At 31.5% G+C, this 13,106-nt stretch overlaps 1 protein-coding gene across 3 annotated transcripts in view; it reads left to right on the top strand.

The window, feature by feature from the left end:
* Window positions 1-13,106, top strand: part of Shab (Shaker cognate b) — a 56,508-nt gene that overhangs the window by 39,995 nt on the left and 3,407 nt on the right. For 2 of the 3 annotated variants that reach the window (XM_018504042.1, XM_018504041.1), the window contains 3 exons: window positions 486-569; window positions 9,268-9,579; window positions 12,301-12,516. In XM_018504042.1, the coding sequence (XP_018359544.1) occupies window positions 486-569; window positions 9,268-9,579; window positions 12,301-12,516 (612 nt within the window). The remainder of the gene's footprint in view (window positions 1-485; window positions 570-9,267; window positions 9,580-12,300; window positions 12,517-13,106) is intronic. The other variant, XM_018504043.1, reaches the window with a different exon arrangement.

Raw genomic sequence — 13,106 nt, 5'->3', positions numbered from 1 at the left:
TTATTCGTGTGTGTAATTGTTTATAATTGTATTTTGTTCTTTGGTCGAAGTATTTATGAGAGGTAGTACATTTCTCTGAAATATGTTTAAAAGAATTAACAGAGTGGTAGGTACATATTCAAATAAATCATTCAGTATTACAAATACACACGAGAAGTATATCCGATTATGATCGTGGATAGATTTTATTCTCAGTCTCGCGATATGAAAATTCTGATCTTTTAGCTCCATGCAATCACGTTATTGCATTTTTATAACGATATTAAGTTATTGATATTTTTGCTCGTTTTTGAATCGATCGAATTGTATCATCAGCACTAGACTTTAGTTGAAAGAATCACGAAAGAGAAAAAGAAGATAGAGACAAACATTAAAAGAAGAGAAGAGGCTATAAAACATTTCGATCGTTTCTGAAGCGAAAGTTGTGTATTTATTTATGAAAATTAAATCAGGAAATATATATATGTGTGTGTGACCTTTTGTAGGATGAAGAGAAAAAAGACAGCAGAAAATTCGAGAAAATTGATGAATTACCTAGTGAATTCGAGTGTTGCTTTTGTACTACGAAGGTATTTACGATCACTAACGTTTTCCTTCTGGCGGCACTACATACACCAATGGGCTGTTAATGAGTCCATAGTACCAACATATGGTTATTAAAACTTAAATTAATTATATTTAATGTATGCGCAATATATGCATCTTCTCACTCTGCATTTCTCTGTCATCCGGACATAAATTTTTTGTCCGGCTCTTCGAGCAAAATGTGAACTTTTTCATCTTCTCTTTACTTCTTGAAATATTTCGAAATCAAGATATATGTATATCGTTCTATATGCCTTCTATACGATGTTCACACTACTTATATAGTCCACTGGGTGTATGCACTGCCTCTCCTGCCATTTCTTTTTACGAAGCATAACATTTTCGTTGATAGAACACGGTTCACTTAAAAGCTTTAGTAAAGCACCCGTAATTTGTTTTTCCTTCTTTCTTTACTTAAAGGTGTCATTATATCGGAGCATCAAGCGTCGAGCATCTGCACAGAAATTTATTGATGCATGATTTTATATCTCCCGATTCCGATTTCTTAATGCACAATGATAAATTAAGAGTGATTAGTTCTAATATACGCTACATTTAACATATAATACTAAAAAAGATCCTGGACACTTCTTAAGAAAATAGCATCCCGATCAAATTGGCTGAAATTTTAACGTTATAGGTTTTGGCTCACTAATCAAAAGTCTCAACAGTCAGCAGGTCAAATAAAAGTTTTGGAGTTACGACGGCTCAAATATCCAAAATTGACCTCCATCGTCAGGCAGTATGACATGATGGTAGGCACTTGTGATTTAATTTTCGAACGAAAGATTGAATTTTTGAACTCGATGCTTAATGTTCCCATGTAAAGGCTTCTTAAGAGTTTCTTTTAGGTCAAAGCATTGTGTCTTTCTATCCACGAAGCAATACTATATTTTCTTTTGATATTTATCAGAAAGTCAAGTATATTTTAAAAACGTATTTAGACACCTACACCTATTACATTTATTTATCTACAGAGTATGTAACTAAAATAAGGTGATAAACTTCAGGGTTGAGCTCTTCTGGGGGGGGGGGAAGTAATATCTATTATTAATAATATGATGTATTAATAATTAATATATATCTATTATTATTTAATATTATTTATTTTCAATTTTAATTATTTATTTTTAATTATAACAAATGTTCGCAAAGTGTTTCTCATTTGATTCGATACACGTTTGAATATGTCATGGACTCTTTCAGAGATCCTGGGGAAATTGCGTGTCACAAGCATAAAAAATGCATTGGTATAGTATATCTTTATTGGCGATTGAAACTTCATAAGCTAAGGACTTTAAGTGTCTCCACAGACTAAAGGATTTAGATCGAGGAATTATGGGCACAATATAACTGGTCTTACAAACATTTTGAACTATATCTCAGTAACAGTGGATTTGCAGACATACGTTCACATGAATGTTTTTCCATGTTTTGGTATAGAGATAATAAATTTATTATCTTACTTTAGTGTTACATCTTGTATATGCATGCATGCATGAATTCTCTTCTTTCTACACGTATAAGCTTGTAAATACACGCAATATATATGAGGTGTGGCTATTAAAATAACGGGACTGGTATGAAAAAAGTACTTTATTTTAAAAATCTAACAATTTAATTATAATCCCCTCTTCAATATATTCCCCATCCATCTCTATTCACACACTTCTACATACGTGTCTTCCATTGTTCACAATGGTCTCGTTCAGCAGACTCAACTGTTGCGGAGTGGATCCGTGAACACTCGCTGCTATCGATGTATTCTTCTAGATCATCCAATAGTAGCGAGCACTCACGGATCCGATGCAACAGTTGAGTCTGCTAAACGCGAACAATGTTGAAACTGATCAGCTATCAGATCAGTCGTTTTTTTCTTCATCTCTTCTACGGACTAAAAATGGATTCCTTTCAACGTACTTTTTATTTTTGGAATAGATAAAAGTCACAAGGCACCAAATCAGGCACGAATACGGGGAGTTTTTTTTTTTCAATTTAACGAAGGAATTTCAAATTAATGCGTTGCTCGATTTTTAAGTTCGGTGGTTTCGGTGAGAAATCTAACATTTATGACCAGTCCGTTATTTAATATACACTTCGTATACACGCGCACATGCATACATGCATGCAGGCATACACACGCTCGCATACATTCAAAAACACATTCACATACATTCGCATATTGGATCATATATATTTTTCTTAAAAAAGGTTATATATAAATGTTGGAGGAAGATACCTATTATCAAAATTGTAGAATACAAGTAACCTAATATAGAATACAGGCAGTTAGCAGTGATGTTTAAAAACCTATTAAAAATGTAAATATATATTGAATATTTTATATATGTCAAATATTTTAAGTATCCGAATTAGAGAGCTTTCGATATCTTTGGGATACTTTAAAGACATATTTAGTGTTACAAAACATTTATTTTAAAACTTGAATCAAAACTGAATTTTTAAAACATTAAGCAAATTCAAGCAGACAAAGCAGATAGTCTATTCATCGTGTAATTCAATGTGATTAAAGTTGTTATCTTTGGATCCAATTAATTATATTTTATTTTCTGGCTATTCATACAGCACATAAATGTTAAAGCGACATTTCAGAAACGTTGAATTGCAATATTATAAAACCTAAATTAAACATTAAAAGATATTGTAGACATTTAATGTCCGTTAAACTGCACAAGATACTCAGGAACATTGATTCAATATTTATTTACAATAATTTCGTATAATTTCCAGGAATAGTACACATCTGATTTAACTTTTACAAAATATTGAACAAAACTCTCAAAATAAACTTCATTTTCATTTTGAAACCAAGGGTTGCCTTCAAGAAATAATTTCGTTATATGGACGTTAATATGGATGAAGAATCTCACAATGCATCTTTTATTTTATTCTGTATGTTCTTTTATTTACGAGAAATACAGATTCCACCAAGACCATCTGGTGGCGGTGCTGCATACTGCTCCTGGGTGAGTAACTTTAGTGAAAAATTTAGTTTTAATAATTGCAAATTGGAGTTAATTTGTTAGAGATTTATGTTTGTTAAAATATTAGTATATTACAATTATTATTATTAAAAAATATTAATAAATTAAGTTTTTAGTATGGCATTAAAAACAAGTTTTATTTAAAAAATTAGAATAGTATATACGAGTATATCTTCATTAGGAGAAACTAAGGCAAAGCGAGATAACGGGGTAAATCGGTATATCATCATTTTCTAGCCTGCTTATTGCGATATCTCATGGTGATTAATTGAATTATGCTTTGTGTCTCGAAGAACATGTCGTAGGCAATAGATTTTCTCCAAATTATTGGCATGATAACGTACAACGTGATATTGCATAGTATCAGTTTCCAATATTCGCTTTGTATTTTTGTGAAGGTAAGTCTTAGTGACAATGCAATTCTTATTAGTATTAGTATCGTGTTTATAGCGTGATAAATAAATTTTATGGTTTATTTTTTAGCTCTCCACCGTATGATTTAACAATCGTCCAGTTAGTGCGTGGCTCGAATGAGACCCTTTTACATCGTTTTTTACATCTTACGATTATTTGCGAGCCACTGACTGTAAGAATTTTTATTATCGGTTTAAAGTGTAACCTGACATTTATATTAGATTTAGCTTATATGCAACGATGTATATCCTGCAAGATTGCTGCAGAAAATGAATTTTTCCCTTGATTTTTCTGCGTTTTCCATATGAAAATGGAAAATATTTTATTAGAACTTATTTTTAGTATGATTTTATCGGTATGATTATTGTTAGTTTGATTTGTTACAATTTCCATGAGAAGAGATGACAATCCATTTGTTGTACAATTTCTATGAGGAAAGATGACAATCTATAGCTCGAAAAAGAGATCACAATTTGATATTTCAGATTCGTTGACGTGAATTCAATTCTGCTTTTTTTTCTTCTGGGTTCATATTTAATATTTTAATTATATTTCAAGAACGTCATCAATTCATAGATTTGCGTTGTAGGATAACTTTATGACTAATGTGATCAGAAATTTTCTGTAATTCTGTCAATTTGTTTACTGAAGAGGATCCAGGATCGAAATGTTTCAAGGAATAAATTTTATTATTCAAATTGAGAAGTTTAATTATACTATTTTTCTACGCTCTCTTCAATCAGCGGTGGCTCGCAAAGGCATTTTACTTATTATTTATCTTAAATATATGTCGCGTCGCACATTTCTTGATTTTACCTTGTATATTTCGATTCCATGTGACTTTAATTCCATGTGACAGTTGTCATAATCGCTCATTACAAGCATTGATATATCAGATATATGTATGGTGAATCGCACTCTAAAAATGTTTGCGCATTCCGTAAAACATTCGTGAAAAATAATATTGCAGCCTCATTGTCCACGAGTGTATACTCATTGTATTTTTGTACGAACAAAATCTTAAACCTTAATGGACTGTAATGAAATCTTAATAAAATTTGAATAAAATGTAATGAAATCTTAATGAAATATTGCTGAAAGTGCATGATCAATTGATATAGATTTCCATACGAAACTCAGTAATATTTCATTATAATTCATTACAATTTCAATAATATTTTATCATTGTTCATTTAAATTTCAGTAATATTTCATTATTCATTACAATTCAGGAAAAAATTTCCATCAGGGTTAGTTTGTCATAGGGAGTGTCTCGGATCATCGTGTGAAATAGTTAACACAAACGAGACAATGTTCTTTGAAATAGATATTACAATAATATTCAGGTGGACGTGCTTGAATCTGCTGGATAGTGCGGTGAACTTGCTCAATAATACTGAAACATTGCGAATTACTTTGAGTTATTGGCAGAACCCACAACAACTATCCCAAATGCGGCAATCTGTCTTCATAAACGTCGAGACATAGCGCTGTGCTATGAGCTTATCTCTTTCGCTCTACGTAAAGACCATAGCACAGACTGTTGCATAACACATATAGTGCATAAGAGAATTAACCAATCAGAATCCTTCCTTTCCTTTCATTTCATGAAAAAAAGGAAGTTTAACTGGTTGATTCTCTTATGCATTATATGTTATGCGTTATACAAAAATATGTGCTGCGGCCATAAGTCAGATTACGAACCGATTAAAAAAAAATCTGTCGAAAAGGGTTAAGAACGGATGCGGTTTCTGTTGCCATGTCGTAATACATGGCCACTCTCATCCTCGGAACTTTTATTTTTTTTCAACTTCAGACAGAACTCACGAGATAGATATTTATTGCATGAGTTCCTCGTCATCCTTTTATGATTCTGCTAGTGCAGCATAGTCCATAGAGGACTAAAGTTTCTCTACCCCTGACTACATGTCAGCTACAACATTGTCTCTTACCACATGTCGGATGTCTATCGTGAAATTGTTGCTTTGTGTTTTTTTTTTTATATTGTGCATACACGTCTCTGCTTTGCATTTAATAATATGTTTACTTTATATCTCTGTAATAATTTGTATACCAAAAATAAATTTTAAAAGTTATATCAAAAATAAAAAAATAACGAGATGATCTTAAAGCACGCACTTGAAAACTTGATTCAGTCCGTGAAAAATGCATACTCTTCGACAAATGACTCAAGAGTACGCAAGCATGAAAAAAGTATCGCTTATACCATATATTTATAAGCATCATTCATATTTTATTGAATATAATTTTTTATAAATATCTGAAGTATTTTTTTACATGCAGAATTCATATAAGTAAGTTTTTGACCGACACGATGTTCGATTCCAGTGTAATCAATATATGAATCTAGACCTAACAGCTTTGGCACTAGATCCAATTTTCACCAGATTTAGGATTTAAATACAAATTGTTACAAAATATGTAAGATATCATCGTTATCATCATCTGTAGATGATGACACATGTCTAAGAGTACGCATTTTTATCTTTTTAGTAAAATTAATCTTCTGTAAAAATAAATGTTTATATTAAATTAATATTTGAAAAACTTTTAATTCAAACTATAAGGAATAGCTTAAGCAGCATTTTATTGCTTAAATTCGGGTTCTTGTACAAGTTGTACAACATGACAGAGAAAGTGTGTACCCTTGAGCGGTCTTACCCCAGACAACAAAAAAGTCCAAAATCGAGACGTTTTAAAGAGGTCTTTAAACGTCTTTATGACATATTTAAAAAATGTCTTTGAGATATCTTTAGGCGTTTTTTAAGACGTCTTATGTTTCGTTTTCGGATATGTATGTCGTCTGGGATTCTATCTCTTATATTCAGTCGAATGTGACAACATAATAGCGCTTCAAGAACAAAATCTTAATAGCAACAAAATGGTATTTCTTAAGTAGATATGGACAACCGTATTGCAGATTTGGCGCATAATCCGTGCATGCGAAGGCAATCAGGCGAGTACAGTAGATAATGACAATTGCCGATAGAAATTATTTTTTTATCTATGTAGAAGCAAGAGCAGAGAGAGAAAGGGAGAGAAAGGAAGAGAAAGATAGAGGGGGAGGGAGAGAGAACAAAAGAGGGAGATAACGCACAACATTATGTGGCCTTCTTATTCATTACGAAATCACATTGCAAATGAGTGCGATGAAATAAGCGCATTTCTTGATATAGACCGGCTCTTAATTCTGAAGGACTATAATTGTGAATCTGTGATTTGTCGTTTTTTTTCTGTATGTATATTCAGTGAGAGCAAAAAATATTCGTACAAGAAAATTTTTTATAAAAAATGTCTTATTTGGTAAAAAATAAACATTAATTAGCAATTTTATACAATTAATATATTCTGTTCTAACATAATAAACAAACGAGCTTCGCATGTATTTCTGATTTTAGAAGCTAAATTTCTCAATTGTACGAATACTTTTTAAGCATTAACGTTGAATCGACGTCGAATTGGTGTTGAAATCATCGTATCGATGTCAATTTGACATCAGTTCGATGACTCATTTCTCACTGGATAATATTTATTTTTTAAAAATAAAGTTTTTTTCTCTGTACGAATACTTTTTGCACTCACTGTATGTATGTACAGGATATGAAATCGCGATTCAAAACATTATATCAAAGAAGCTTTCGAAAAACACGAAAGTAAAAAAGTTATTTGAATTTTATTTTAAGCAGTAATTTTTGAGATAATGGTGGTCAAATTTAAATATGCTCCGTTACAGACGTTAGATGGCCACCTGTCCATATGGATTAGGGGTCGGTACGATTAGGGACCAATGACTGGTCAGTTAAACACCGATTAAATAATTGGCGTTGATGAAACCAGCCCTAGATGTGGCGCACGCGGTATGCGGAACGCGATAAAGTAATAGTATAGGTAACTAGCTTGATAATTTCTGCATATGACTTCGGCCGATTTCTTACTCGATTTAACAGTGCTATCATGGCCATCAATATTATTTGCAATCTCCATGATGAAAACGCAAAAAAAGTTTTTTTCACACCGAATTCTGAAATTATTTCTCTCATTTACTTTGCAGTATATACAATATATACCCATGTTAATTTTTGGTTATGTATTTAGCTGTTGAAATCGTTTAACCACGACACCGATCATGCCGCATCGCCGAGTCTCGTGCTACTTGCTTCTTTACCCTCCTATTTTCCTACATGGAGCATGGGAAACTGACCGGGCCAATTAGTGACAAATTAACATTTGTACGAATTTTGTTAATATATGAACTTGTTTCTCTGCACATTTTATCAATATTCTTTTTTTTCCTAGTTAGTTATCACGTACCGTGTACCGGTAAGTTTCTTCCAAAAATCGGTACTATAAAGTACCGATTTTTGCAGAAGAAATGAAAAATACAGAGAAACGTACAAAAGATATAAACATTTTAAAACATATCTTTTATTTTATTCTTTTTCGATAAATAATAATATATTTACCTTTTATTAATTAATTTTACATACGTAGTGATAATAAAATTGACGAGGACCAATAGTAACCAGAAAAGATGTTCGTTATCGATATTGCTTGCCAATATAACCATCAGCAAAGTCTGTGTAGTTTAGAGATCTTGGATAGCCAAAATAAAATTTTGGTCATTGATAATGGTTATTCGTAACCAATATAAAATTCTGGTCATTTATAATAATCGTAATCAAAAATAATTTCCGACATCAGTAATGGTTATTCGCAATCAAAAACAGTTGTAATTATTTATAATAGTTATTAATAACTAAAATCGTTCAAAGAAAGATATAATTATTATGTTATAACTTTTTTTTTGTAACAGTTAAGCTCTGAGAAATATATATATATATGCGCGCGCGCGCGCGCGCGTGCGTGTGTGTGTGTGTGTAACAAGTATCCATAATTTAAACAGAAAAGTAATTTTGAATTAGATGTTAATTTTTATAATAAAATCCAAGATATATAATAGAGCAGTTAGTATATTTATATTTTCCAGATATATTTCTAGAATGTATGTATATTTTAGAAATTCATGTTTGAAAAACATTTACGAAACGGACTTTAAATGATTCGAAGAAACTTACAGAAATCTACAGAGGTATAAATTATTATTTTTTAAGAGAAAACTTTGATTAGACGAAAAAGAGAGTCAGTATCTATAAAGCTACGTAGAATTTAGGCAAAAGTATACTGCTTTCAACTTTCTTTGCTCTCATGTAATCGGGACTTTTCATCTATTTCGTATTTTTAGGAATACAAAGACTTCACGGACCCGGAGAACATAATGCCCCTTGCTACAAGTGACTTTCGTAATCCAGTATGTCAAGAAATGAGGTCCCTTAGATTTAATAGCGGCAATGGTATTGGTGGAAGCGGCGCAGAACATTTAAGTTCATCACTTATGGAATCAAAGGTCTCTCCAATTCAGCCATTGGAAACGTTAAGCTTCGCAAGTATGTACAACGAGCAGGAGTATCATTATGCAAAGACTTACAATGAACAGGGAAGCATCGACAGTTCAGATACATATGCGAGCTGTCAAACACATCCGTCACATTCACAGGTATGAGTCGCATGGCTAATAACAAATTATTTTTTTGTGAATGCAGTAATATGTTAGTGAAAAATTACAAGTACATATATATATATGTATGTGTGTGTGTACTTGTATATATATATATATATATATATATAAATTAATTTATATATATAGCTCTAACGAATAAATAAAAGAAAAATAATAAAAGCTTTTCGGAGCCAACACAAGTTATTAACGTGTATATAAATATTCTGTATTAAATATGACAAAAAAGACATATATATATATATATAAATACGTTTCAATCCCGTTTTGGCTCCTCTTTAGTATAATAACATCAAATCATAAAATTAATGTATTCGCAGATAAACGTGTAAATATAAAATTTATCAAAAAAACATTAATTATAAAAAATTGAGTTAATGTGGTTGTCGTACGCTGGAAGCTGGTCAGAAATAATTATTACACCCACATCTTGCTAACATATTTTTTAAATTCCAGTTTACTAGATAAATCATGACAAATTAGAAATCTTGTAAGAAGACAACTATGTCATAACAAAATATGCATTTATATGAACAAAAATTGATCGAAATAAAAATTAATTTGCTGCAAATGTTTCGTCAAACCATCCGGTTTACTGTGTCATGTCAATAAAATTATATTATATGGTTAAATATATTAAACGTTATAAAGTAATAAATTAAACAATAAAATAAGAATTCACATGAACCGTTCAAAAATGATAAATAACCGTGTTGACAGTTTGACTGTTGTAAACATAATGGCAATTGAAACGATCAAGGCCTATGTAAGTCAGTTAGATAAACAATAAAGAAATAGAAATGGGGAGAAAGTTCCAGAGAGAAGATGCAACATATAGGAAGGATTGTTGATAGGTGGAGGTACTGCAGGAAGGGAGGGTAAGATCGTGAAGGGAGGTACGTGAGTACGGGTGTGGAGGATGCTTGGAAGTGTGTGTGGGTGTATTTGAATACTAATTGTCGATTTGACCGGACACTAGACACGACAACGACGATGACGATACCATTTTTCTTAATAAAATTTTACCTTATTTTTATATAAAAATTGAAATATCTCGCTTTTTTACTATTCTCAATATTCTCTCACTATTACTCAAGCTTTGAGCCTATTAAAAATTTCGGGTGCTTTCCAGCAAGGACACAGTCAGACATTATGTAACACAGAGTCGTTTCATCCTTGTTTAACTTAGGCAAACAACAAGGACGTAATGATTCATTGTGTCTGACTGTGTCCTTGCTGGAAAGCACCATTTGTTCGCGTAGCCGTTTTTTTTAGATATGACCTAAGTCAATTCAACTTCACTCGGTTCGAGTAAAAATACGCTATAGGGTCTCCTGCGTCCAGTAAGGGCGCGTATACTTGGCACGAGACACTACCGTGTCTCTTGATGTTTCTGGGTTTCTAGAGCCTCCGTATACTTCCTTGGAAAATATTTCGTTGTAGCTATAATAGTCGTTTTATAAAATAGTATTTGATATCCTGACTCAGTGCTGTGTTCTGCCAATGTTGATTGTGTGATATGTTTCAATCTGACATCCCGTTCGTACATCGCGCATCGTGTTCTCCTGGTTTCACCTGCAGAACTAAGTGGAAGTCTTCAGTCTTTGGAATTTCTTAGGGTTTCACTAAGACACAAATAAACAAGATTTCTCAGAATCCTTTCAATTCCACTTCCTCTCTTTCACATTGCGACAAAACATTTGACAAATCCTAGATCGCATCACGTATGAACAAATCCAGACCATCTACTTATAGTCACACAATCAGCATTGGCAAAACACAGCATTGAATCAAAACACCAAATACTATTTGATAAAACAACTGCTATATAGCTACAACGGCATCATATTTTCCAAGAAAGTACAGGGAGACCTTAATAATCCAGAAACACTTAGATAACTTAAACATAGGCTATAACATGGGGTAAGTTAAATATGGCAGACCGCTCTTCCCCATCTCCTTCCAACTTCCGTTCTCAACAGAATTTATATAAAGAGAATTCTCCAGAGAAGTAACTCAGTATCAGTATTCCTTGTCCTAATGAAGCGAACGGCAAGGTTCACAAAATGTTAGCATTGGTTCAGTTATGATTTTTTTTGTGTGTGATGTAAGTTTACTATTACATACAAGTTTCAGTTTATGATCAATACTTAACGTTATATATAACGCATTAGGGATATTCTTGCGTCGAGCCTAAAGATGATTCGACTGTATACATCATGTATATACACTGCCATTGATGGAAGCGCGAGATAGCCTATATTCCTCTCTCGCTCGGAGTAATTTGACGAAATCTTTGTTCTCTATAGATTAAAGAGTCTCTTTAAAGATGACAATTTAATTATATTTTATTCATTTATATGTAACACATGTAACGTTACATACAAATAAATTTTAAATGTAATTTCTTCATAGTATCAATAAACAACAATATCATCATTAAATTTTATTAATTATTATTAATCATTACTAAAATTTTTTAATTGTTATTAATCATTATTAAAATTTATTAATTATTATTAATTTTTATTAATATTATAGTAACTTTAATATAATATAATATGATGTAACTTTTATTATTATTATTATTAGATAAATTATTTATATATATACATGCAAGGATTCGTTATTTTTATAATAAAATTATGTTTTAGACTTCTACTATACTAGTAATTCTTTTTCAATTCTTTCATTTCGCAGGGTGATTTGACTGAAGACGCAGATAGTAATCTTTACATAAATCCTCTGGAGGCAACGGAAAAATTCAAAACAAGTCAGATGAAAAAATCAATTTCTGGTGAGGTTGGCCGAAACATCATCGCTGAAACATTGCCTAGCGCTGAATCTTTGAGGGAGGCCAGTAAAGTTAACCTGAATGATATGATGCCCAAACATAGGAAAATTAGAATCCAACAAGTGAGTCCCTTAAAAATTAGTATTCTATATGTAATTATCCTAAAGTATCTTCTAATATTTATTTATGCAAATATTTATTTATTTGGTATGCGCGATTATTCATATAATTATCTACGAAATCATAAAAAAAAATAATCAAAGAATTTCTGACATCTAAAAATTCAAGAGCTTTTAACTGAATTTCAATTCATAATCATACGACTTACTTTCATAAAGTTATATAGCTGTTTAAATTTTAAATTTTCTGCATAATATTAGTTTAATTAAAGTTTAACTAAAAATAAATTTTTTTTTAACTGCCCCAGTACCGGGTAATGAGATACCCGGGTACCAGGTTTCTCCTTGAAACCCGCGGATAGTACTTAGGTATCTGTACTACCCGGGGGTACCCGAAAAGTAAACTATAAAATAATTTAAAAACTTAAATTTTCGATATCTCTACGTTGATAATAATTTTACATATAGAATAATTAAAGAGAGAAATCATATTATGTAAAAAATCATATATACGTAATTACATCTAAAAAAGTGAACTTTCTTATCTATATATATGGCTCCTCTACCTAAACAAAAAACACATCTAGCTAGCT

Source organism: Trachymyrmex cornetzi, unplaced genomic scaffold (assembly GCF_001594075.2).
Source record: "Trachymyrmex cornetzi isolate Tcor2-1 unplaced genomic scaffold, Tcor1.1 scaffold16, whole genome shotgun sequence".
Taxonomy (NCBI): Eukaryota; Metazoa; Arthropoda; class Insecta; order Hymenoptera; family Formicidae; genus Trachymyrmex; species Trachymyrmex cornetzi.
The sequence above is the reverse complement of the archived record's forward strand: the minus strand, read 5'-3'. Positions and strand labels throughout refer to the sequence as shown.